This window comes from Triturus cristatus, chromosome 6, assembly GCF_964204655.1.
Source record: "Triturus cristatus chromosome 6, aTriCri1.1, whole genome shotgun sequence".
Lineage (NCBI taxonomy): Eukaryota > Metazoa > Chordata > Amphibia > Caudata > Salamandridae > Triturus > Triturus cristatus.
In genome coordinates, this window is record NC_140589.1 from 813,066,090 (window position 1) to 813,092,310 (window position 26,221).

General features: G+C 47.8%; 1 protein-coding gene across 4 annotated transcripts in view; it reads right to left on the minus strand.

The window, feature by feature from the left end:
- Positions 1 to 26,221, minus strand: part of SDCCAG8 (SHH signaling and ciliogenesis regulator SDCCAG8) — a 1,515,443-nt gene that overhangs the window by 98,305 nt on the left and 1,390,917 nt on the right. For all 4 annotated transcript variants that reach the window (XM_085611405.1, XM_085611403.1, XM_085611406.1 and 1 more), the window contains exon 17: positions 12,466 to 12,592. In XM_085611405.1, coding sequence (XP_085467531.1) covers positions 12,466 to 12,592 — 127 coding nt within the window. The remainder of the gene's footprint in view (positions 1 to 12,465; positions 12,593 to 26,221) is intronic.

Sequence of the window (26,221 nt, forward strand, 5' to 3'; positions counted from 1 at the left end):
TCGTCCAGCTCATGGATGACATAGTGCAGAAAACAACATTGATGGCAAAGTTCTATAACCACGAGACTGCAAACCCCACACCATTTTTTATCCCTGCCTTTACTGAATTCTATGACGTGTTTGTCTATCCCATTGATGGTGGTGGAGTACCCCAAAACTCTTATTTCTTTACTGGACGCATGCAGTATGAATACCCAACTTTTTGCATGCTGTGTCGAAAATGATTTAGTTTTCCCCAATACAAAGCTTAATCAACTTTCCTTTACCCAAACAAATAATTTTCGCTTTACCCTGCTCTTGGCCTCAAGAGGTACAACTGCATCGCTGTGCATATTAATGACGTCACATTCTTTAAACTCTTGACTCATTCGCCAAAGGGACATAAAGCATATCTTTATTTATGATTCATGTAGTCAGAATACATTGAAAGATACATTTTTTGCAGGAAAAAATCTGACATAGCGCCTACTACACCAATGTTTCTCCAAACTGAAGCCAGATGATTCCTCTATATTCGTCATGCTATTTATTTCTGTCTTGCATTGTGTATTTTCTTCTGGCCTTGTCATTCCGCTCATGTTTAGCTTTTTTTGTTCCTTTTTTCCCCTTTTCACCCTGAGCTCTTGTGGCTTTCCTGGCCCATTTCATTGTGCTAGTCACAAGACATTCCCATTCTTAAGCACAGGGCTTGAGGCTCTTTGTTCCTAAAGCAGACTGACTTTTGTGTTTACTGTCACTAACTGTGTATACCTTCTCAGTCTCTACAGACTTCTGGGTTTGAGGCATAACCATCATGTTCCATATTTTGTTACTTTTGCGGTCCCTTGCCTGATTTTGTACCTTACCAGCTTGAACTGTCTAGGTCTTGTGGCTGAGTGCATCAGACTATCTCTGTGTCACAAGGGCTACTAGCTCCCAATACAAAAATGATATGGTCCAAACCAAACTTATAAAAGTGATCAGTTGCAGATTGGAAATTAAAAATGAAAGCTATTTTTTTTAGTAAAGTTCGTATTTTTTGCCAAATTTGGTGTCATTCCATTTAGCTGACTTCTCTGCAGTGGCGAGCAAGGTTTCCTATGGTAATTAACTTCAGAAATCAACGTTTTGGGCCCCCCTTTTTCTTGGCTCCCACTTGACAGATCCGCTCAAACATTTCCAAGAAGGGGCCGTGCTAGATGAACTTTGATTTTGAAACATTTTCTGCTAATTCGCCAAAAGGACCCAAAATTATTAGCAAAACAAAAATTGTTCTTCCTATGGAAACTTTCATTTAACTATAACTATACATTGTCAACTCCTACAGTGTTTTAAATATATATACATATATAATATATATATATTATATATATATTCTTAGCCAAGCGCTGCACTTAGCCAATCGCTGCCAGGCGATGCCGGTGCGCGCGGCGGTGGCAGCAACCGTCAGAATTTCTCAAACCAAGGGCGATGCAGGAAATCCACACAAGGACCAGGCGGAACACCAGAGGACTGTACACAAGTTTATTGTGCACACAGAACAACGCGTTTCGGCGATGCCTTGACAAAGGCATCACCGAAACACGTTGTTCTGTGTGCACAATAAACTTGTGTACAGACCTCTGGTGTGCCGCCTGGTCCTTGCGTGGATTTCCTGCATCGCCCTTGAGATGTTAAATTGCTCCATACCTTCCTCCGTGTTCAAAAATCAATCCAGCGAAGTTTGGCGAAAAGCAAAAGGCAGCACTCCAGGGGCTTTTTTGACAATTTATTTTACATCACCAGTGCATACAGGGGACAGTCTACGCGTTTCGGCTTTTGCCTTCCACAGGACCATAGAGTCCATGCGCTTGGCTAGTCCTTTAAATACATTTAAGACCGTAGTCCTTTTACAGTGTTTAACATTAAATCAAGACGAAACCTCACTAGTTCTTTCTTTCTATCAAGCGATTTTTTCTTTGTATTGAACATTTCATCTTGTAAAGTACATATTAACATGCAGCTTAGATAGATTTCTTGCAATTAGGCAAAATTTAAAGCAGAATTATTTAAAACAAAGCTTGCGATGTAATAGTAAAGTACTAGACTTTCCATATTTGTTCTGTACATACAATGCAGGTATTTACATTTTGGAATATTTCCAACAATCGTTTTGAAGTGAATAAGGATAGAAGCAATTTATGTCAAGGTGAGAGAGGTGGGAAAGTGGGGGATGCTGGATTATAGGAATGTGCATATGAAGGAGAGGGGATTAAAAGTTTTGTTTTCAAGAAATATTAAAACTGATCGAGGGGGCCTTCATTATCAGAGTGTACGGGAGAAGGTAGAAAAATTTATTATTACAGCTTTTACAACCCATCTAAGGGTTGTTATAAATATAGTGCAAATGTGATGTTACTTGTTAATGCAGAAGGTCATAGTGCAATTGGCACTATAAATCATGGTTGAGACAACCATGCTATATTCACAGGAGGCTAACCGCAGATTATTATTAGCTAAATATTATAGCATTAAGAGGAGACCTTTTTATTGAGGATTATCAAAGTCCGTATGGGAGTATTAGTACAGTGGCAGAAGCCTGCCTTGTTGGATAAAGTGCTGAGTGCATTTTTCATAGATTATAAAACTGATCAATGATTATTACCCAATGATGTTTTAGATAAAGTGCATATATGATGGCAGTTGTAGGTGCAAGGGACCACTTGTGCACATATCAATGACAATCATGGCGATGGACAGCCGAAAACTACTCCACCTACAAAAACGCCATGACGGACTACCACAACCAAATCAGAACCACCAGGCGGAACTTCATCCACAACAAAATCCTTGTCAACTCCACCAACTCCAGGGAACACTTCAGTGTCATTCAGGGATTCACCAACCCACGGAGCAAAACCACAGACGTCACCCCATCCCAAGAGCTCTGTGACAAGCTTGGAGCCTACTTCCACATCAAGATCAAAACCCTCTACGGCAACTTCATCGACTATCCTCCTGACGCCACAACCGGCCCTCGCCCCCCAAGGGCACAAACCAACCCACCATCTCCAACTGCACACCGATCACGACCGAAGACACCACCTCGACCATGAAAGACATCCACTCAGGGGCCCCCACCGACCCCTGCCCTGCTCACATCTACCACAGAGCCGCAGCCGCCATCGCACCCGAACTGCAACGCACCATCAATACCACCTTCGAAACAGGCACCTTTCCGGACGACTGGAAGCGCGCAGAAGTCAGGCCCATGCTCAAGAAGCCCACAGCGGATGCCACCGACTTCAAGAACTACCAGCCCATCTCGCTCCTCCCCTTCGTAGCCAAAGTAGCAAAGAAAATGGTCAACAGGGAAATGACACGATTCATCGAAGAGAAGGCCATACTCGACCTGTCCCAATCCGGATTCCGAAGCAACCACAGCACCAAGACCACCCTACTCGCTGCCACAGATGACATCCACACCCTCCTGGACCAAGGCCACTCCGCACCCCTCATCCTTCGCGACTTATCAGCGGCCTTCAACACCGTCTCTCACCGCACACTAGCGGCCAGACTGCATGACACAGGAATACAAGGAACAGCCCTGGACTGGATCCGATCGTTCCTCACCAGAAGAAGCCAGAGAATCAGACTACCATCTTCCTCTTTGCCCCCACGGAAATCACCTGCGGAGTCCCACAGGGGTCATCACTGAGCCCAACCCTCTTCAACATCTACATAGCCCCCCTCGCAGCCATCGTACGACAACACAGCCTCAACATCGTATCCTACGCCGATGACACCCAGCTCATCCTCTCCCTCACCCGAGACCCCACCACCGCCAAACTCAACTTCCAGAAAGGAATGCAAGACATCCCAGCCTGGATGACCAACAGCTGCCTTAAACTCAACGCTGAAAAACAGAAGTCCTCATCCTTGAAACCACCCCTTCAGCATGGGACAACACCTGGTGGTGGACGGCCCTCAGAAGCCCACCTACCCCCCTCAGACCACGCCAAGAACCTCGGCATCATACTCGACTCATCACTCACCATGAACCGACAGGTCAACGCCGTCACATCCAGCTGCTTCAACACCCTCTGCATACTTCGCAAGACCTTAAAATGGATCCCCCCTGAGTCAAGGAAGACAGTCACCCACAAGCTCATCACCAGCAGACTGGGCTATGGAAACGCACTATACGCCAGCATCAAAAAGTCCCTGCTCCGCAAACTCCAGACTATACAGAACACCGCCGCCAAACTCATCCTCGGCATCCCCCGATCACAAACACATCAGCCAACACCTACGAAAACTCCACTGGCTCCCCGTGGAGAAAAGAGTCACCTTCAAAATCATCACTCACGCCTAGAAATGCCTACACAACAACGGACTCAAATACCTCAAAGACAGAATCAACTTCCACGTACCCAAAAGAAACCTCCGGTCTTCCAACCTCGCACTGGCCGAAACCCCTAGCATCCACAAAGCCAGAGCTGGTAGAAGATCCTTCTCTCACATTGCTGCTAAGACCTGGAACGAGCTATCAGCGGATATCAGACACGCCCCCTCCCTGAACACCTTCAGGAAGACTCTCAAGACCTGGCTCTTCGGCTAAACAGACCTGCGGACCCCCCCCACCCCACCCCCCCCCCCCCCCCCAGCGCCTTGAGACCCTCACGGGTGAGTAGCGAGCTTACAATTCCCCTGATTGATTGATTAATTGAAGGTGCTAAGTGCATATTTCATGAATTGTATAGTCGATCCACTAGCAGTAACCAATGAAAGCTTAAGGCATACATAAGCACTAATGCTAAAATTTACCCACACTCAGCAATCAATAAGTGTGATATGCCTGAGTAAATGCATTGACCTTCATCGCTGTAGCTCACATTCTTGAGTAAAGTGCTAAGTGTGTCATGAGAGATGCTCCAAAAGTGCTAATGCGCAAATGTTCAATACTGCATATAAAGTCATCAGCAAAACAGTTGTCCTCTAATGTTAAGATACTAAAAGCCAGTTATGACTTAAAATACCAGTTGTAACTATAAGGTGCTAAATTATCTATTACAGATAATATATCCTGCTGTCGATATATCATAATGTGCTGAAGTGCGAAAATCAAGTAAAAGAATTCCGTTCGGCGTTTGAATAAAGTGTTGGTATATACATGATTATCGATACACAGTTATGTCCCACATATCAAATGGTTTGTTATAACTTGAAAAGGGTAAAGAAAATATGGCTCTCTGAGCGTCTTAAGTTCCCATTGCACTTGATGTAGACTGTATAATTTGTATAATTTCTTCAGAGATTTTATCTTCGTTGGATCACAGGGCTCTCAAGACAGTGGAGGGCGGTCTTATTAAATATATATATCTTATTAAATATATATATTACCTACTGGTGGTTGCCAGTAGGTAGTTATAGTTAGGACTTGTTTCTATTCAAAAAGCGTTTGGCGCCTATCATTGGCGCTATTTGACGACTCTTCGCGAAATGTTCAAAACTAATGGGGTGGTCAGATCAGCTGCTGTGTTGAAAGTTTCGGGGTGATTCGTCAAGCGGGGGTCAAGAAAAAAGGGGGGTCCCAAAACACGTTTTCTCGATGTTAATTTTCATAGGAAACTTTAGACACGGCTACAGCCCAAACTGCTGAACGGAATTACACATAATTTGGCAAAAAAAATGCTCTTGGTTCAGAAAGCACTCTTATTGTTAATGGTGTAAATCCGTTCAGTAGTCCCCGAGAAATGTAAATATTTCTCAGATATCCAAATAAGGTCCAGGAGGATCCGCGAACCATCCCGACCTCGAGCCTTGCGATCTGATTGGCTGCCAACACTTTAAACCAGGAAGTGTTGGAAGCCATTTTGTGACTCGGTTGAACTGAGTCACAAGAAAAATGGTTAAAAATCAAGAAAAGGGGGCAGGGTAGAAACACCATGACCCCCTAGTCCTGCTCAGGGGCTCCCACGGTGATCCCCAGGACCAAAGAAAAGCATTTAAAAAAAAAAAAGATTCAGCGAGATTCGCATTGGATCCGCGAATCCAGCTGATATTTTTTAAAAACAACAAAGCGCGGACTCCTGCGATTTGCTTTCTTTAAGCCCTCGGGTGGGCCCGGTCCCATCATTAAAATAGATGCGTAGTCCCCCCCGCAGCCCTGGGGACTGCCACCTCCCCGGGGCTTTTATTTGTAAAATAATTGCAGGCGCATCCTGCCTCCCCACACAGCTCCCCTGCGGTCCCCAAATAGGTGGCCATGCAATATCAGCCTGGGTAGGGGGGCCGCAAAGGCCCTCCTGCCCATTTTCTTTTTATTTTTTTAAGGAGAAGGCCTGGCTCTGGGTGAAGGGGTCCCCATGGCCAACATTGGCCTCAGGAGGGGGGCCTCCCTCCCAACATTTAAAAAATAAATAAATACAAGGCGGCCCCGGGGGATGGGGTACCCGGGGCCAAAACTGGCCCATCCCCCGCCATTAAAAAACAAAAAAAATTGCAGAGCCCCGGGGAATGGGATCCGAAATCTGCCTCAGGAGTGGGCCGCTCAGATCCCCTCCCAATTTATTACAATCAAAAAATTTAAAAATGGGTCAGGCCCCGGGGGATTGTGTCCCTGGGGCCCAAAAGGGTAAAGGGAAGGGGGGGTATCAGCACCCTTCTCAAAATAAAACAAAACGAAGCCGGCAACTCGCCGGACGCTCCGCCCCTTTCTCCAGTACTCTGCAGACGCGCCTCCTGGCTCACTCTTGTTTGGGGGATAAAGTCCCCTTCGGTGGTAAGGGTCCTTAGGGGCCAACTAACCCACCTATTACCTCCAGTAAGCCCCAGGACGTAACAGGTGGGCTAGTTGGCCCTTTAGGATCCTCAGCAGCGAAGGGGAATTCATCCCCCAACCAAGAGTGCGCCAGGAGGTGTGTTTGCAGAGTGGTGGAGAAAGGGGGGTTGGCCTGCTATCAGAACTCTGCAATCCTGCTGTGTGGGACTTATTGGAGGGAATAGGAGGGGTAGTTGGCCCCAATGGACGTCCTTGGCTGCAAACTACCCCTCCTGTTACATTCAGTAAATCCCACACAGTGGGATTGCTAAAAGGCCACTCCTTTCTCCAAAACTACTGGTAGGGGGATAAAGTCCACTTTACTCCTGAGGGACCTTGGGGGCCAAGAAGCCCTCCTGGTATCTCCTGTAAGTCCTACGCAGCGGAATTCCAGAGTAGTTAAAAAAGTTAGCAAATAGAATTTAAAAAACCTTAGAAATTCATGGAAATAAACAAAGGTTACAGAGACAATTTAGTTAGCAAATAGATTTAAGAAACCTTAGAAATCCCCCCCAAAAAACAAAGGTTACAAGGATGTTCTAGTTAGCAAATAGAATTTCAAAAACCTTAGAAAGTCACTAAGGTTTTTTAAATTGTATTTGCTAACTATAACATCCCTGTAACCTTTGTTTCTTTAGTGAAAAAAAATATATATATATGTATATGTGTGTGTGTATATATATATATATATATATATATATATATATATATATATATATATATATATATGTGTATTTGTGCATTATATACTGGCAGTCGCCAGTAGATAGTTATAGTTAGGACCGAGTTCCCATAGGAAATCTGAAAATTCTATTTTGAATAACTTTGGTGCCGGTTGACGAATCCTCGCGAAATTTTCAAAACTAATGGGGCGCTCCGCTCAGCTACTACCCTGAAATTCTCGGGGTGATTCGTCAAGCGGGGGCTGAGAAAAAAGGGGGTTCCCAAAACGTGTTTTCCCCATGCATTTTCCCATGGGACCTTTAGTCGAAGGTACAGCCCGAACGGCTGAACAGAATTACTTGAAATTTGGCAAAGAGGTAGTCCTCAGGTCAGGGATGTGCCTTTTGCATATATGGTGTCAATCTGTTCAGTAGTTCCTGAGAAAATTGCAGTTAAAAGTACATAAATATCTATATGCGCGCACCGTGCGTGCACCAAATGTGCGCGAGCGTAATTCTGATTGGTGGTTAGATGTCAGTCAACATTCGAATCGGTCGAAATCAGGAAGTGTCGGACGCCATTTTGTGTGTGGCAGTGAAAAAGAAAGGTGGAGAACGTGAAAAGGGGGCAGGGTAGAGAGTTCCTGACCCCCTAGCCTTTGTCAGGGGGTCCCTGAAGGACCCCGAAGGACCCCGAAGGGTGAAAAAAACATTTTATTTTTTTTATCAAAAAAAAGCAGTGTGCGCGCACCCTTAAAAAAAAAAAAACATTTGAAACTGTTTATAAGTTTATAGAAGATATTAACTATGCTGTTCAACTTTATCCAAATTCAAAATAAAAGAGCTGAGCCATTCCATATTAAAGGATACAGTCAATCTATAACTATATACATAGGTAGTTTATTGTAAAATAAATATATAAAAAATATAATAATACATACATAAATTAGCATTTAAAAAACCTTACAAATTCACAAAAAAAAAAACATAGGTTTCACACACGTTATAGTTAGGAATTAGCATTTAAAAAACCTTGCAAATTCACTGAAAAAACCATAGGTTTCACACGTTATAGTTAGCTGGACATTTCACTCGTAAAAAACCATTTAAATTTCCCCCGTTATAGTTAGTTCAGCTAACTATAACTCGCGCGACCGCAATCCACTGCTGATGACGTCGCATATTACATCACTCATGACATGGTCAGTGACCTCACTCATGACATCACTGATGACATCTCAAATGACATCACTGATCACATCATCCAGTGAATATGAGTCTTTCTGGAAAAAAAAATATTTTTTATATATGTATATCTAAAGGTTAATGGAAGAATAAATGGGTAAGTAAGTGTCTAAATGGAGGTTTTTTTTGTAAAATTAATTGTATAACTGACTTATTAACAGTATCTTAGTGAATACAGTGATGTAATATGCGACGTCATCAGCAGTGGATTGCGGTCGCGCGAGTTATAGTTAGCTGAACTAACTAGAACGGGGGAATTTCAATGGTTTTGTACGAGTGAAATGTCCAGCTAACTATAACATGTGTGAAACCTATGGTTTTTTCAGTGAATATATATATATATATATACACACACACTATGTCCAAGCATGTGTAACACATATGCACACACTTATGTGTACCCTGTGTACACAACAGATAAATGGAACTGGAAAAACCATCCTCACAACATTATACGATACATCATCAAAAAGAATATCACACCATCCATAAAACAATGTAGGTGACTTGCATAAAGATAATGCTGTCTGACAAAAAGTATCTTAAAAAGTCAATACTACCTAAAAGAAAACATAAAAAATTAACCCTTGCCAGCAGCAAGTATACATGATCACACTAGTCGTTTCAAAAAGTAACAGATAATATGTTCACACCGGGGCCAGGAAGTCTCCAAAGATCACAACATACATGCCGCCAGCTACTTCATTTGGCGCTCCTTTAACGCCTTCGGCTTCAGCTTTTGACAGGAGCCGCAATCTTCTGTGTCGTGGTGCTTGCCCAAACACCACCTACAAATCGTATGTGGGTCTGTAACCGACATTTGCCGACTTCAAGACTCATAAGGCTTAAAGCCTGACGACATTGAGAAAAAAGGCACATTGTTCCTGACAGTAAACTGTTGAAGTAGGCTGAAATCGGCCCAAGGAGCCGCTTCTTCAGATCCGCATTGCAGCGTGGAAATGAAGAAACTGATGTCCGCGCACCGGAGAGGACTTCTATGGCTCCACAGATGTCATGACCAGAGCTGTACGGCACCGCCCTCTGGCGCGCAGAGGTACTGCTGAAAAATGTCCAGGTCCAGTCTGACGCCCGGGGAGAATTCAAAGTTAAGGAATTTGCGGTTAGATGTCTCTATCCGATAGTTCAAGAATGTCAACTATTTCTGCTTTTAATCTACGCTCCAACCTAAGAGCCGGCAAATGCAAAATAAAACGATATAAGCACATCGTTTAATGTTACATTTGCTGGCTCTGAGCCAGGCAGTGGGGCGACGCTCCTCCGCCATTGCGGAGGAGCCGCCACTGAACAAGCCTTCAGAAAGTCCTCAGCTTTAGTGAGCAAGACTAACTGCTGTCTCTTGGGAACCAGGGTGGAGGAGGGAAGGGGCTGAAAGACAGTAGATGAGTGTGGGGAGGCGGGCAATCACTTTCAACATAAACTTTCCCCAAAAAACCTCGGACGCGGCAAATTAAGTGTGTGCTGTGCTGGGTGTTTATCGCCCTCCTGCACAGTATGCACTGGAATAGATTTCTTTAGCTCATACACCAGAGTTTCTGCGCATCAAAGTGTGTGCACACAACACTACAGAACTGTTATTTAGGAAAATTGTAATTAAGGGGAAGAACAGCATGGAGTGTTGGAGTGGGGTGATAGGAGCACACGGACGAGCGACAGCAAGGCATGGGTGAAGGAGAGAAATTCAAGTACAAGAGAGAGTAACAGGGAGCGGGAATGAAGCACACAAGGGAGACAACAACAACAAAAACTCATGCGCTCTAATGGAGTGTGTTGTGGGCTACCATGTCTCTTTTGTTCCTCCCTTTATTGTCCTATCTTGCTTTCTCCTCTGGGGTCTGGAATGCATGTGTACATTCCAGGTGTCCAGGGATGAGCTGCGGGGGAGGTTCTGGAACTTGGGGAGCTTTGGCAGTTGGGGAGCTGTGCCACTGCTGGGATGTTGTGTTGCTGTATAACCGTGGTCCAATTCTTGGTATCCTGATTAAACTACTGGAGGACTTCTACACGTCTTTGTCATCGTGTAGTCATCTTTTCAGAGTGCTTCAGGAAAGATGAATTCCTGAAAAGCAGGCACTAGTGAAAGAAATGAAGAGCCAATCACAGAGCTTGTAAAAACGCTATGTTCCACAGGAGGGACAAAGACATGTTGGAGGGGCTAAAACAAATTTAGCCAGTGAACAGAAAGAAAGAAACTGAGTGACAAACCGTAAAGCCAATGGTAAGCAATAGGCAGAAGCATGTCCTTAAAATGTCTTTGCAATCAGACAACTGTGCTGTCTGGTAGGCTTCGACCTGATGGACAAAGTTGGGGTCGAGAAGGCTTTCCTAGATAACAGCTGCCTTTCCAGAGAGTTCACATAACATAATAAACCCATCTAACAGGCAATATGCCATTCTGAAAACTGTTAATGGAAGTGATCCATATTAACTTATGCCACCAGTACCTGGGAAAGAGCTTTGTTCTCTAGATTCAGCATTGGTACAATGCGCCATCTTTTGTCATTTCCTTTTGTCATTTCTTTTGGTTCAGTACCTTACCAATACTATACGTTTTTGACCTTGAGACGAGTCATCAAACCGAACACTATCTATCAATCAATCAATCAATCAATCAGGGGAATATAAGTGCACTTCTCACCCGTGAGGGTCTCAAGGCGCTGGGGGGTGGGGCTGGGGGTCATGCAGCTCCTGTCACACTAGTGCACTTTATATATATTTTTGCAAATGTGACTGTTTATACATTAAATGATTTTCGCCCTTGAGACGAGTCATCAAACCGGACACAATCAATCAGGGGAATTATAAGCACACTTCTCACCCGTGCGGGTCTCAAGGCACTGGGGGCGAAGGGCGGGATGCAGCTCTGGTCACACTAGTGCATTTTATATATTTTGTTTGCAAATTTGACTGTTTATACACTAAATGATTTTTAATTCCGTCACTTAACAGATATCATTTTAAGAGATGTAGGCTGGTATTATATTTCCTACGTATGTTAAAGGGAATTGATTTATGTTTCGCTAAAGGGGTCGTTCTTAAAATCCGCTGTATAACATCATTATAAAAAAAATGTTTATGTTATTTATGTATTTATCGTACATGACTTTTATGATTATAGTTCTAATACTCAAAGTTCTTTTATTCTTCTGAATCAGTGTATGCTTAGTCTAGCTTTCATTTGTACTACAGTGTACAAAGATCTGTAGACACAGAAGGACAGTTCACATCAATTTGGTATTTTTAAAAATATCTTTTGCAAGGAATTTGGAGTGTCCATACTCCTTATGTGTATTTGTGATTACTTTGGGAGTGCAAGATATGTAAGCAGCTGACTCTACACAGGATACTATGCCGAAGAAATCCATACCAAAAAATGAAATAGAAAGATAGTGGGTTTTTTAATTGGATCATTTGTTGGGGCAGATCACCGTGGAAAGATGTTTAGTTCTGTGTAGTCTGGAGGTTCCAGGACAACTTTGATGTCCGTTATATTTGATATTTCTTATTTATCTAATAAAATACATATACGATAATAGTGTACAAGGGTGTAAAATATTTAATTTATGCTTGGTTAACCTTAATTTATTAAATCTAAACAAAATAACATTTAGAAATTTACAATGAAAAACAAAATCAGTGTTGATGTTAGGGGTGAGACAATCTCAAGGTCCATACCAGACATGATATAAAATCTGTTTAAAATGTATGGCTGCTTACATCTGTATTCTCTTTAATTTATTTTTGGATACAGTGGATTACCTGAGCCTTCAAAGCGCGATTTTCTTCATCAAGGATCTGTTTGTCTTTCATCAGCTGATTTTGTTTGTTGAGGAGCTCGACGAGTTGATGGGAACTGTTCTGACAATGTTTGTCTAACTGTTGTAATCTGGATGAAAAAGAGAGAAACCAGTGAACGCATGAGTGTGTTTAAAATGTAATTGTATAATTTTATGAAAGAACTGTTATCCTAAATTGTGATCCTTAGTCATGTCAGATGAGGGTACCACCTCTTTCCCTCTCATTATCTATATTCATGTTATGTGTAACATCAAACAGAAACTCAAAAAAAAGCTTAAAAATATAAACAAAATATACAATGTATGTGGGAAAAATACAATATTCCAATCTTTGAAATCATGAAATAATCCTACTAATACCACATACAAATCAATTACCACCCAGAAGAGACAACGATTTTGGAAACAATCTCAAGATATCTTCCTTGCATTGAGGTGAGGAGATGTCAATAAATTATAGAGCACAAGGAACAAGCTACTGACCTTTGCTAATACTCTTTCTTGTCAATAATCTACCTAAGTGCAGATTCCTCACCTTAGAAAACTTCCCAGATGCCATACTGCATCCAGAAACTTTTCTTCAGCAGTGTTTCCGCAGACTGCCAGGTGGCACTGTGTGACCCCATATGTCCCTGCAAGTGATGTAGCTGATTCACATATAAGTGCCACCCTTGCGTGCTGACATCAGTTTCTTATTTTCATTTCATTGCCCTCCGGTGCGGAGTGTGAACAATTTGTGGTATTAGTGTGGTGTTCTCTAACTTGGAACCTTTTTAGATGATAGAAAGAGGCCACTCCACAGAAAGGATGTGGGAGTGTGGTGGGGAATCTGAGGCTAGATATAGTTTCCATCAGAAAGAGCAATGCCGTAGGTAACTAACTCATTATTGTGATGGATATTTCTAACAACAGATTCTTCACCCTAGAATAGATACCAAAGATGAACCTTCCAAGGCTGAGGGTCTGTAGTGGACTAAGGTTAAACATTCCTGCAGGACCAAACAGATGAATGGTCCTGCCTGCCAGCCCCGGCCATCAAGGCAGTAGTATGCATTGACACCCACGTCGCAGCCTGGCAGATGTCAAGAACAGGCACTCCATGACTCAATGCAGTGGTAACAGCCATAGCTCTGGAGGAAGGTGCTCTCGACCCTCCAAGGGCTGCTTCTTGGCCAGTGTGCAGCAGATTTTGATGCAGAGGATTACCCTACATAAAAGGTAGTCATGACTTTTGGCAAGATCCCGCCCGAGTTCTCAGCACCAATGTTGACCAGGTAAAAAGTGCTGCATGGTGGTTACATTGAATGTGCCTGGAGTTCACTCATGAGATGAGGTGACATAACTGCAATGAGTAAGACAGTCTTCAGAATAAGGAGATGCAGCAAGCAACTATGCATTGGCACAAAAGGCGTTCACATAAGAAGCACCAAGTTCAGTCCCACTGTGGCATTACAAATGGCTTGGGAATGAAGAACAAGTTACTTACCTCTGGTAACGCTTTATCTGGTAGAGACTCTTTCTAACCACATATTTCTCACATTAGACTATTCCCAAGGCATCAGAATGAATCCAGAAAACCTAAAGTAGTATCTCAAATAACCGGTACACAAGGTTGTTCTGCTTTACATCGTCTGTGTCAGAAGTGACGCAATGGTGCCAACCCCAGCATGCTGACATCAGTTGCTTTTGTGATTAGTCCTGCACCAGAAATGCGAAGCCACGTAAGCACCAATGTTACTTATTAGACCAGTATGCAGAGTCTAACGGGATCTTCTGAGTGAAGAGCCCAGTTCCCAGACAAGGAGGATGGGAGGTTCAGTGAGGAATCTGTGGTTAGGCAGAGTCTCTACCAAACAAATAGAAGATGAGTAATTTATTTTTCTGATAGAGACTTCTAACCACAGATTCCTCATCTTAGAATAGATACCCAAACAATACCTCCCTGGAGGAGGGTCTGCAAACTGGCTTAGACCAATCAATCAATCAAATAATTTGTAAAGCGCACTACTTACCCGCAAGGGTTTCAAGGCGCTGAGGGTGGGGAGTGGGGGGGTGCTGTTGCTACTGGTCGAACAGCCAGGTCTTGAGTCGTCTCTTGAAGGTTAGGTCTTCGGTTTGTCGTAGGTTGAGGGGGAGGTTGTTCCAGGTCTTGGCGGTGCAGTGGGAGAAGGATATGCGTCCGGCTGTGGTTCTACGTATGCGTGGGACGGTAGCCAGGGAGAGGTCTGTGGAGCGGAGTTTCCTGTTGGGTACGTAGAGTCGACTGTTGAGATAGGCTGGGCCGGTCTAGTGGAGTGCCTTGTGTGCGTGGTTCAGGAGCTTTGAAGGAGATTCTTTTGTCGACGGGGAGCCAGTGCAGGTTCCTCAGGTGGGGGGTGATGTGGTCGTGGTGCGGGACGTCGAGAATCAGGTGTGCAGAGGCATTCTGGATTCTTTGCAGTCTGTTGATGAGCTTGGTCGGGGCTCCGGCGTAGAGGGCGTTTCCGTAGTCGAGTCTGCTGCTGACTAGGGCCTGGGTGACTGTTTTCCTTGTGTCTGTCGGGATCCATCTGTAGATCTTGCGGAGCATACGGAGGGTGTTGAAGCAGGTGGAGGAGAAAGCGTTGACTTGTTTGGTCATGGTGAGTTTCGAGTCGAGGATGACTCCCAAGTTGCGTGCGTGGTTGGTAGGTGCGGGGGGTGTCCCCAGCGATGCGGGCCACCAGGAGTCGTCCCATGCTGAGGGGTTGGGCCCGAGGCGGCTATCCTCCATCCAGTCGGCGACGACCTTCATTCCCTGGTGGAGGTTGGATTTGGCGGTGAGGGAGTCCTTGGTGAGGGAGAGGATCAGTTGCGTGTCGTCGGCGTAGGAGATTATGTTGAGGTCGTGATGTCTGGCGATGCGTGTGAGAGGCGCCATGTAGACGTTGAACAGCGTCGGGCTGAGGGGGGATCCCTGCGGGACGCCGCAGATGATCTCGGAGGCTTCGGATCCGAACGTGGGAGGCGGACTCTCTGGGTTCTGCCGGAGAGGAAGGAGGAGGTTCAGTCCAGGGCCTTGTCTCGGATCCCTGCGTTGAGGAGTCGTGTGCGTAGTGTGTGCGGTGGCAGACGTGTCGAAGGTGGCGGAGAGGTCCAGAAGGATGAGGGCCGCCGTCGCGCCGTTGTCCAGTAGGATCATGATGTCGTCTGTGGCGGCGATGAGGGCGGTCTCGGTGCTGAGGTTGCTGCGGAATCCTGACTGGGAGGGGTCCAGGATGCTGTTGTCTTCGAGGTAGCGGGTGAGCTGGATGTTGACTATCTTCTCAATGACCTTAGCTGGGAACGGAAGCAGGGAGATGGGCCGGAAGTTTTTGAGTTTGCTCGGGTCCGCCTTGGGTTTCTTCAGTAGGGCGTTGATCTCGGCGTGTTTCCAGCTCTCAGGGAACGGTCTCGAAGGAGAGGTTGATGATGTTGCGCAGGTAGGGTGCGATGGAGCTGCCAGCTTTTGTTGAAGATGTGGTGAGGAAAAGGGTCAGACGGCGAGCCGGAGTGGATTGTGCCCATGGTCTTGATTGTGTCTTCGATTCTCACGTTGGCCCAGGTTGTCAGGGGGTCGTGGTCGGTGGGGTGTGGTGGGTTCAGCATGTTGGGGCCTGTTAGGGTCGTCCGGGGGTTGAAGCTGTCATGGATGTCGGCGATTTTGCGGTGGAAGAAGGTGGCGAGGGAGTCGCACAGGGCTTGCGATGGCGGGATGTCGTTGGCGTTGGAGCTGGGGTTGGAGAGTTCCTTCACGACCTTGAAGAGCTCCTTGCTGTTGTGTGCGTTGTTGTCGAGGCGGTCTTTGAAGGAGGTCCTCTTGGCGGTCCTGATGAGGTGGTGGTGGTTGCGGATGGAGTCTTTGTGGGCTGCGCGGCTGCCCGGCGACTTCTCGCTGTGCCATATGTTCTCCAACTTCCAGCAGGTGCGCTTTGACGCTAGGAGTTCCGGGGTGAACCAGTTGGCTCTCCTGCTGGTGTCTTTGAGGGTTTGTTTTTTCAGCGGGGCTAATGTGTTGGCGCAGTCGTCCATCCATCGTCTGAGTGCGCGCGCACCATCGACGGGGTTGGAGGGGTTGGTCGGTGGGTTGAGTGCGAGGTTTGTCTGCAGTTGTACTTCGGTGATTTTGCCCCAGCAGCGACGGGGGATCTGTAGGGAGCGGTGATGTGCGACGGATTCCGGAAGGTGAAGTGGATGCAGTGGTGGTCGGTCCAGGTGGGTTCAGAGACGTGGCTTAAGGAGACGTGGGGGCTTGAGGAGAAGATGGCGTAGAGCCTCTATCGCCACATGCGGAAGGAACAAAGGAGGAAAGAACCTATAGTGTGCAAATTGGGCTTGCGCACATAAGTAATAAAAATAGAAATCGGGGGCCGCGAATCCTCCCTGCGAATACAGCCTGGTCAACGTTCCCCAGCTACATCTTGGGGCCTTTTTTGCCCAGATCAAGCGTAATACTATCGAACTGAGTTGAGCGAAGAAAACCTTCGTTAATTTGATAGGGACTTTAGTGAACAGGTACAAAAGCCGGGGGAGAATGACTATTTTTATGACTGCTATTCTGTCAGCCAAAGTGAGGGGCAACCCCAACCATCTAGCCACCTGGTCCTCCGTGGCCGACCGAGCCTTACCATAATTCTCTTGCAACACTGTCACTGGATCTGAGTGCACCCATACCCCGAGGTACTGCATGGGCTCCGTCGTCCACTCTAAAGGATACTCCATCGGGAACTGCAATGTGTTCGGCATGAGAGGGAAAATAGAGGACTTCCCCCAATTGATTTGGAGCCCAGAGAGATGCTCATATTTCAGGTATGCCTGAATAAGAGCATGCAAGTTCTTCTCTGGATCTCGAATATAGAACACCATGTCATCTGCATACATGGAAATGATCAATTGGCGCTGGCTAAACTGCAGAGCTGCCTTCGCATACCGCTGTCTCACGACACAGGCCAATGGTTCCATCACAATGGCAAATAGGATGGGGGACAGCGGGCAGCCCTGTCTAGTCCCCTTGTGGATATTAAAGGGTTGTGAGTGACAGTTATTAATACGCACCCTCGCTGTTGGTGCCATGTAGAGGACTTCAATCCATTTGATAAATGGGAGTGGCAGACCCATCCTACGTAATGTGGCAAACATATAACCCCACCTGACCGAATCAAAAGCCTTAACAGCATCGAGAAACACAGCCGCCGCTCTGCACTCCATTAAACAGAGAATGTTTAGTCTGGTGGCCGCAGGAAAGCTGAAATAGTTGCCAAGTAGCCTTTAACATGGCCCAGAGCAAGGCCTTGCAGGGCTAAAGAAAGATCAAACAACAATACCTCAGAAAGAGATGCAGAAAGGAGGTCTACATGGCGGAAGGAACATTGAGCCACAAAGGTATCCCAACAGCAGGTTTAGATAGTTTTACAGTAGGGGCGCCTGGCTGCCAAGATGTCATCAAAATATTCAGGAGGGAGATCGAAAACCCTCACCTGTCGCAGTTCAATCTCCAGGCATGAAGGTGAAGCAAGTGCAGGTTTTAGCGTAGGGCCCTGTCCTGTTGCTGTAACAGGCCCTTCGAAAGGGACAGCCTGATTGGAGGACAGATGCGCATGCCCAGGAGTTCAGGATGCCATACTCTCCATAGCCTGTACCTGAGAGGTTCGCTGCGTGGGTCCCGCAGGAGGCGGTGATCAGCCGCGGGAAGCTCCAGAGACCCGAAGTGGCACCTGAGGTGAGGTTGGGGCACTTGTGAGGAGCAGCGGAGCTGCCGAACTGCCCTCGGTGACAGCGGCGGCCCTCACCTCCCTGGGTACTGCCCGTTATATGGCATAATAGATGCATTTGGCCTGCGATCAGCAGGACGGCTCGAGGGGGCTGCTGACTGGCGTGGGGCATAGGGCTATTAAGTGAGAAAAGCCCGGGGGCATGATCCCGCAGTGAGCTCCCCCCCGGCAGACCCCGCCTCATCCGGCCCCAGCCAACAAATCTACAGGTGGTGCCAGTCCCATGATGGGCGGGACATTGCACTGACCTGCTGGTGCTGCCTGCAATCCTGGGCGCCGTGGAGCTCAGGGGCCTCCTGCCTCCGGGTTGGTGGGCCGAAGAAGTGGAATCGCTCTGTGAGGCTTCGGCACACCCTCCAGGCCCTGATGGGCTGTGGGCCCGGTTTAGGCTCTCGACCTGCGATTGGCAGGACACCTTTGATGGGCTGCTGCTCACTGGAGACAATCAAAACTGGGGGGATGCCTGTGGCAGCCGGAGGCCCACGGCGAGCCCTCAGCTGGTAGACCCCACCTTCTCTGATCCTGGTAGGGGGGCAAGTGCTAATTGACCTGCGATCGGTTGGATTACTCGTCTGCCCGCAAGAGAGGCCCCCCCCCAATACACGGAGTCTAAGCTTGAAGGCTAGACTGAGTCTGATGAGACACGGGGATTTCCTGTGCCCACGTTGACATGCCGATGGCAGCGGTGAGTACCTGGGAATGGAATAGTGGCTGACCCCAGGGTGCGTAGTGCAACTGTGGAGATAGAGGCCTCATCGGCCCACTGCCAGCGGGAAACCCCTGAGGGTGGCCGTTAAGTGTGAGATCTGGAATTGGCCTGTGGGGGAGAGTCTGCCCAGGACCAGAAACCCATTGTGGGTGGAGACACCACTGATCGACACGCGATCGGCAGGAGACAGCAATGAGACACAGAAGCCCTGAACAGATCCGGAAAGTCTCCCAGACCTCTGGCCCGTGCTCCACTGCGCACAAGTGCCCACATATTTCTGTGAAACACCGGGATCGTGCTGTCAATTACCATTAGCCCACCCCTCACCTGGACTCGCCTCTGCCTGGACCACCGTTCCCTGAGTGCTGGTCGGCCGCCACGTACAACCAGTGACTCGAACAAGTAAATACAGCGACCTTGGCATTCTAAGCCTCACTTGGCTGCAGAGACCTTCCTGAGACCACGAGACCTTCCCGCACAGCTAAGCCGACCAACGTTCCAAGAGCTTGAACGAAGACAGAAACGGCGGGGTCAGGCCGCACCCTCTGGTTAACTGAGAAACCATGGGGAAGGACAGAGGGGCCAAGCCCCCATCGACTCAGACCCAAATGGAGCTTTAAGCAGTCAGTCGTACTAGCCATTGAGAGACCGCTCCTCCCACAACCAACCACCTGGAAGGAGACCTGGCTACCATCCTGCAGGCTATTAAGACTTGTCAAGAATCCATGGAGACCAAGATTGGGAGGTGTGAGTGGACATGGCCCTCATTGGCCAGGACCTCCGCAACACAACTGCTCAAATCACAAAAGCAGAATCCCGCATTTCCGAAGTTGCAGATGATGTCTCAACCCTGAAGATGCAAGTTAAGCAGCTTCTATCCCACATGACCGATCTCCATAGATGGGCTGAAGATGCAGAAAACCGATCACGTGGAACAATCTTCGCCTGGTGGGCCTCCCTGAGGGGACGGAACCCTCACAAGTGAATACCTTAATTGAAGACTAGATCAAGCCCTGGATGCCCCCGAATGTCCTGTCACCATGGTTTGTGGTGGAGCAAGCCAACCGTGTGCTCGCGCCCAGTCCGCTGCCGGGAGCCCGGCACCAGTCAATAGTTGCGAGGATTCTAAACTTCAGGGACCATGATGCCATCCTGCGAGAAGCCCGCTCCCAATCAGAGTTATTCCACAAAGATGCCAACATTTTTATCCTCCCCGATTACACAAAAGAAGCGCAGGCCAAAGAAGATCATACATCCATGTGTAACAGAAATTGCGGGCCCTCAATCTGCCCTATAGATTCCTCCTCCCGGCCGGTCTCAAAGTGATTTTTCAAAACAAATCACACTTCTTGGAGGCGGCATGGACCTGGGCGACTGACAAGTGCCCAACCCGCCCACTGAAGGGCGCCCCCTAGTCTGACCCTCAGAAGGGACCGCGGATGAGCACGGCGTCGGGCTACCGTGGGCGGCGCACTGGGTCCTGAAGAAGGCACAATGCCTGTGGAGCAGCATCCACCTCGCCCGCCGGCTCCCCCCATGAGAGGAGCAGGTCATCGGCATCTCAGGAACTGGCACAAATCCGTGATAACTCTGACAGACTGGACCCGACATCGAAGAGGGCTCCACTGACTCTCCAAAGCCAAGCTCTGATGACATCGACCTTTCACGTAGCTCCCACATCTGAACTCAAGAACTACCATCATAAATAACTTGAACTTGGGGAATGCTAATTGTGAGAAGTTGGCCTGATGTATGATGTCACTAGTTATAGTGTACACCTTATATCAGTCCAAATACCCTTATGGTGATTGGTTGTAAAGTCAACCTTATAGACCAGCTATCCTAGTGGTAGCATGGACAAGAGCAGTCTATGGCTAAACTCTGAATGGCATGTGAAGCCAGCTGTGATACCACATATAATCCCTTGAATACCAAATGAAAGGACACCACAACAGATATATATATAAAATAAAGTGTATTTATTCTAAGCAAACCCTCAGCACTCTTTATGAGATTAGAGGTAAGTACAACACAGTCTTATTAATGCATACAGTAAGTCACACAGGTAAGTAATACAGTTAGGCCCTAGGGGCCACGCAAACCATATACTAAGTAAGTGGTATAAGAACCACTGTCACGGAAATGGAATAGGCCTAGGCCTAGGGAATCGCTGGGACTACACTACACTAGCGTTAGTTAGGAAGTGGGAGGCCCACGGGATTCGTGTGCAGAGTGGAAACACTCACGCGTAATGCGTAAAAGTCAATAGCAATAGTACAGTTTAGAAAACGGTAGATTTAGGACACTTCCGGAGTAGCTAGGAAGTTGAGACTTGAAAACTAGACACTAGGATAGTCACTATCCTGATGAGCACCGGAGTACCCAAGTTACCTAGCCCACAGGCTGCGGGTGCATAGGGGTGAAGATGCGTCGTTTTCGTCGTCGACTCCTATGGATGCCTGAAGAAAGATGCTGACAGGCAGTCAGTGAAGAGTGTCCGGTGGATCCCAAGGCTGGGATCAAGAAGAGAAGAAACCTGCAAGCAGAAGGGACAGAGTCAAGGTCACTAGCCAGTGACCACGTGGAACCAGGAAGGAACCAGGCGATGTCGTGAAGAGTTGCAGGTGAAGGTGAAGCTTGTCGCTGCAGCCAGGAGGACCAGGAAGCGTCGAGGACGACCAGGACCAGGAGGCGAGCTGTCCCACGAAGGCTCTTGCTGTCGGCGGCGTCGAAGTTGGACTAGGACTCACCAAGCCTTGGCAAGCGGAACCCACGAAGAACGAAGGACTTGCTTCTGGTGCAGACCAGGAAGGTCTGGGGTGCTTCTTCTTTGCAGAGAAGCGGGAGCCAGTCTGGAGGAGCCAAACCAGCGCAGAAGATTTCAGGGTGCGTCGTCACAGAGGCCACTAGCCAGCGGGCAAGCAACCGGACAGACGCGGCAAGCAGGAAAATGCTGAAGGGCCCCACGCAGGACTCGTGGAGTGTGGGGGGCTGATCTTCGGTGCAGATGGTGCTTGGGGTTGGGGCTTCTCAATCCCCGGTGCACAACTTCGAGGGTACCTCAGAAGCTGCGCTGTAAGTTACTAGCCACTTTTCCCAGGTAGCCGGTCCCACGTCGCTCGTCGCCTCCACGGATCTCAGCTTTGCTGTCGATGTGGATCAGGGTCGGAGAAGTCTGGAAGTCAAGGCTCTGGTCAGGCTCTGCAGTCGGTTCCTCGTAGAACGTGGGCAAAGCAAAGGGTAGTCTCTTGATGGTGCCTGTTTGCACAGGGTAGCCACTCCTTGGCTACAAGGGAGATTCTTCAGTCTTCTTCTTTCGTCGAATGTCGAAGGTCCAGAGTTTCTGTTCAAGTTTGCAGGTTCAGGATAATCTAAAATCTTGAGGCCCAACTCCCACTCTTATACTAATCTGGGGGGCTGGGATACCTGCTAGGTCACGCCTTATGGGTGGGACCTGGGAGGGGGTGGTTACACCCACTTCCCTTTGTCCAGTTTCGCGCCAGAGCTGGGGCTGGTGTGCCCCAGCACCGGTTTGAACTGGACTATGCATGGGACACCTTGTGTGCCCCAGGCATGTCTCATTCCTTTCAGCCCACCCTGCCCCAATACACTAAAGGCTGTCTGGGGAGGTGCTAGCACCTCCCCAAGCAGGAAACCTATTGTCCAGGCCTCCCTGGCTGGGATAACTCCCAGCAGCAGGAGGTCAGACTTGTGTCTGTGGCAGCAGCATCCATTTTGGGATGCTGAGGCTTTGGTTAGAGTTAAACAGCAAAGTAGGATTTTAACATGTCTCTCCCTCTAGAAGGGAGGGATAATATCCTCATCACCAGAAATGGTATGGGGGTATTATTCCAAAGTGTTAGACACCTTACACGACATGTTTTGATAAAGCCAAACCATAGTTACCATAACCGTTTAAGATTATAAGGCACTTTAAGAGTATATGGTAGGCTATATCATAGAACAGCTATAAGGACATGGTTCCGAAAGCTGCAGACAGGCTCAGCTCATGCTAGAGCACCATCTCACATGTTACCAAGCACTCTGCCTCCAGGATTGTTAAGGCCTGCCATAGGAGTGACTGATAGGTACCCATGTGTCTATATATAAGGGTAGATATAGGCATACTATATCTAAGCAAGGGGCGATTACACGACCTTGCCCCAGCTGAGTGATCAGCCAGTTGTGTCTGATTGGAAGGCCAGACCAGGGGTGGCATAATACATGCTGCAGCCCCTGGGAGGCCTAGGGTACACCTATGCCCTGGGTACCTAGGGTACACTGTACAGGGTCCAATAAGGCGATCCTTACCAATTGGGAATGTACCTAGGGTACATGGAGTCCATTTTAAAGAGAGAGCAGACAGCCTGAGACCCTGAATGGCAGGATCTCAGGCCAACTAAGTCGAAAAACCAGCTAGACACTAGGCAAAAAGTTGGGGGTAACCATAGTCAGATATCCACCTTCCTACACAACCCCCCCCCCAAACGAAAGGAGATAAGGCTGGCCTTGACAAGGTAAGCCTCTATTGCCTAAGTGGCCATATAAGGAAGAACCAGCACTGGCATGGTTACCCCCTGTCTGATGGTCCACTAAGCAATCCCTCATCCTAAAGGTATCATAGGGTCTCCACCATAGGAAATCTCTACCTTGGGTGTGTCTTTGCAAAGTAAAAGGCTGGTGTTGAGATGGAGTACTGAAGTGAGTGTCCTCAAAGTGAGGCCTCAGCTTCCTCCAATCATCCTCCACCATGGATGCCTTTCTTTCTTTAACTGAGTTGCACTGTGCTCTCAGGGTCAGCCTCTGGCTACCTAAAGCTGGAGGCTGGGTCCCTTTTGTGGGCTTACTGGAGGGACAGGTCAGGTTTGGGGCCCTAAGGTCCCAGGTTTGCCTGTGCCCAACAGAATCCCTCTGGGGGAGGTCCCTAACTACCTGTGAAGGGGATCCCTCAGGAATGTTTTTACCCATCACCTGGCTAGGGCTACTAGCCAGGCAATCCTCATTCTTTTGATGGGGGGGTTCTTGTGGACAGGGGCCCTCTTGGGGTCCACTGGCCTCCCTGACCTCTGCAGCCCTGGGCTGACTGAGGCAGGGTAGAGAGAGGCAGGCTACCTGCACCAGACTGGGTCCCACCTTGGAAGGGGCCACTGACATCAGAGGCTCTGCCAGGCCAGGCCTGGCTACCTCTGGGGCAGTTCCTTCACAAGGGGTGAGGTCAGATCCCTGAGGAGGCTGACCTTTTCCTAATGTCTGGGGAGAGGGAGACTTTTCTTCCTCCCCACTACTCTCTGTTTGTGTGGAGTGATCCATAGTTTCAGGCTTCACTACACCTAGGTCAGTCTGAGTATGCACTGAGACCATTACAGCCCTGCCAACCTTTTCAGGAAGGCACTCAGTTTGGGTTTGAGCTGTGACTGTCACAGCTCTGCCAGTCTCTACAGGGAAGTCTGTCTTTGCCTGGGCTGTGGCTACCACTGCCCTTCCAACCTTTTCAGGGAGGAAATCTACTTGGACAGGGGTTGTGGCTGGCACAACCCCACTACCCTTTTGTGAAAGGCCTACCATTTTGGAATGGGTGTCTTGTTCAACTCCAGCCCAAGCTGAGAGTTCTAAGTCATTCCCCAGTAAGCAGTCCACAGGCAAGGTTGGAGACACTGCCACCCTTTTAGGGCCAGTGACACCTCCCCAGCTGAGACATACCTCTGCCATGGGATGACTGTTCTGGTTGCCATCAATGTTAGTTACCTGGTATGAGAAACCAGGCAAAAGCTGCTCAGAGGGAACTAGCCTATGGGCCACCATAGTGATGCTAGCTCCAGTGTCTCTGTAGGCCTCAGCTTTTCTACCATTGATGTAGGGTTCCTGTCTGTACCTCCCCAAAGTGTTGGGACAGGCAGTGAAGTTGGCAAACCCCATGCCACCATCACAGACAAGAGTAGCTGCTGTAGGGGAATTGGCTAAGCCAGAGTCCCCCTGTGTTCCCCAAGAAAACCCAACCAAATTTTTGGGGGCACTCCCACCACCTGGGGGATTACTGCTGACAGTAATAGGTGGTGTGACAGGAGTAGTTGGAGGAACAGTTTTGTTTTTAGCCTGTGGGCAACTGCTGTCAGTTTTCCAATGCCCAGGAGTTTTACACACATGGCAGTACGGCTTTTTAACTGTGGTAGAGGAGGGAGCTTGGGACCCACCACCCTGTGTGGAGTTTTGAGGCCCTGAGGAAGATTTCTCTTTTGTTTTATCCCCACCCTTCTCTTGAGGCTTGGTGGTATCTTTCTTTTGGTCACCACCCTGATTTTTAGGCCTAATCCTGGTCCTGACCCATTTATCTGCCCTCTTTCCCAATTCTTGGGGAGAGGTCAAATCTGAGTCTACCAGGTGTTGATGGAGAAGCTGGTTCTGACAATTACTAAGGATCTGCTCCCTCATAATCAAGTTGTACAATCCTGTATAGTCCTGCACCTTGCTGCCATTTAACCAACCTTCCAAAGCCTTAGTGGCACAATCCACAAAATCAGACCAGTCCTGTGTCGGTGTCTCTGAACAACAACCTATATTGCTCAGTGGTTAAGCCAAACCCATCTATCAGAGCACTCTTCAGGACTTTGTAATTGTTTGCATCCTCATCACTGACTGTGAGGAGCTTGTCTCTACCTTTGTCAGAAAAGGAGAGCCACAAGATAGCTGCCCACTGACTTTGGGGTACCTGCTGTACTTTGCAGGCCCTCTCCAAAGCAGTCATCCATTTGTGGATGTCATCCCCATTCTGATATGGGGGGACTATCTTGCTTAGGTTTCTATGGTCATAAGACCTATCCCTATCTCTAGGGATGTTGCTGCCACCAGTGGGTTCTGACCCACACAATTTTTGCTCTCTAGCCAGAGCAAGCTTCTCCTTGGCAAGGGCAATTTCTTCCCTCTGAATCCTCAGATTAGCTTCCCTCATTCTGGCTTTATGCTCCTTTCTCTCAGGTGAAGTCATTCCCCTGTGAGAGGAAGCATTAGAGATGCTAGAGACATGGGAGTGGATGGATTCCCTTGAAGGGGATCTGTCCCTCCTGCTTCTCTGTGTAAGCCTACTTGTGGGTCTGTATGGGGGGACCCCATGCAAACTCCCATGTAAACTTAGGTTAGCCTGGCTAAGTCTTCCTACTTGGCCCTGGCTGTCTACCTCTTCATCTGAAGTCCCATCTGACTCCTCTGTGGTGGGTAGACCCTCCTCTGTGCCTAGGGCACCTGCC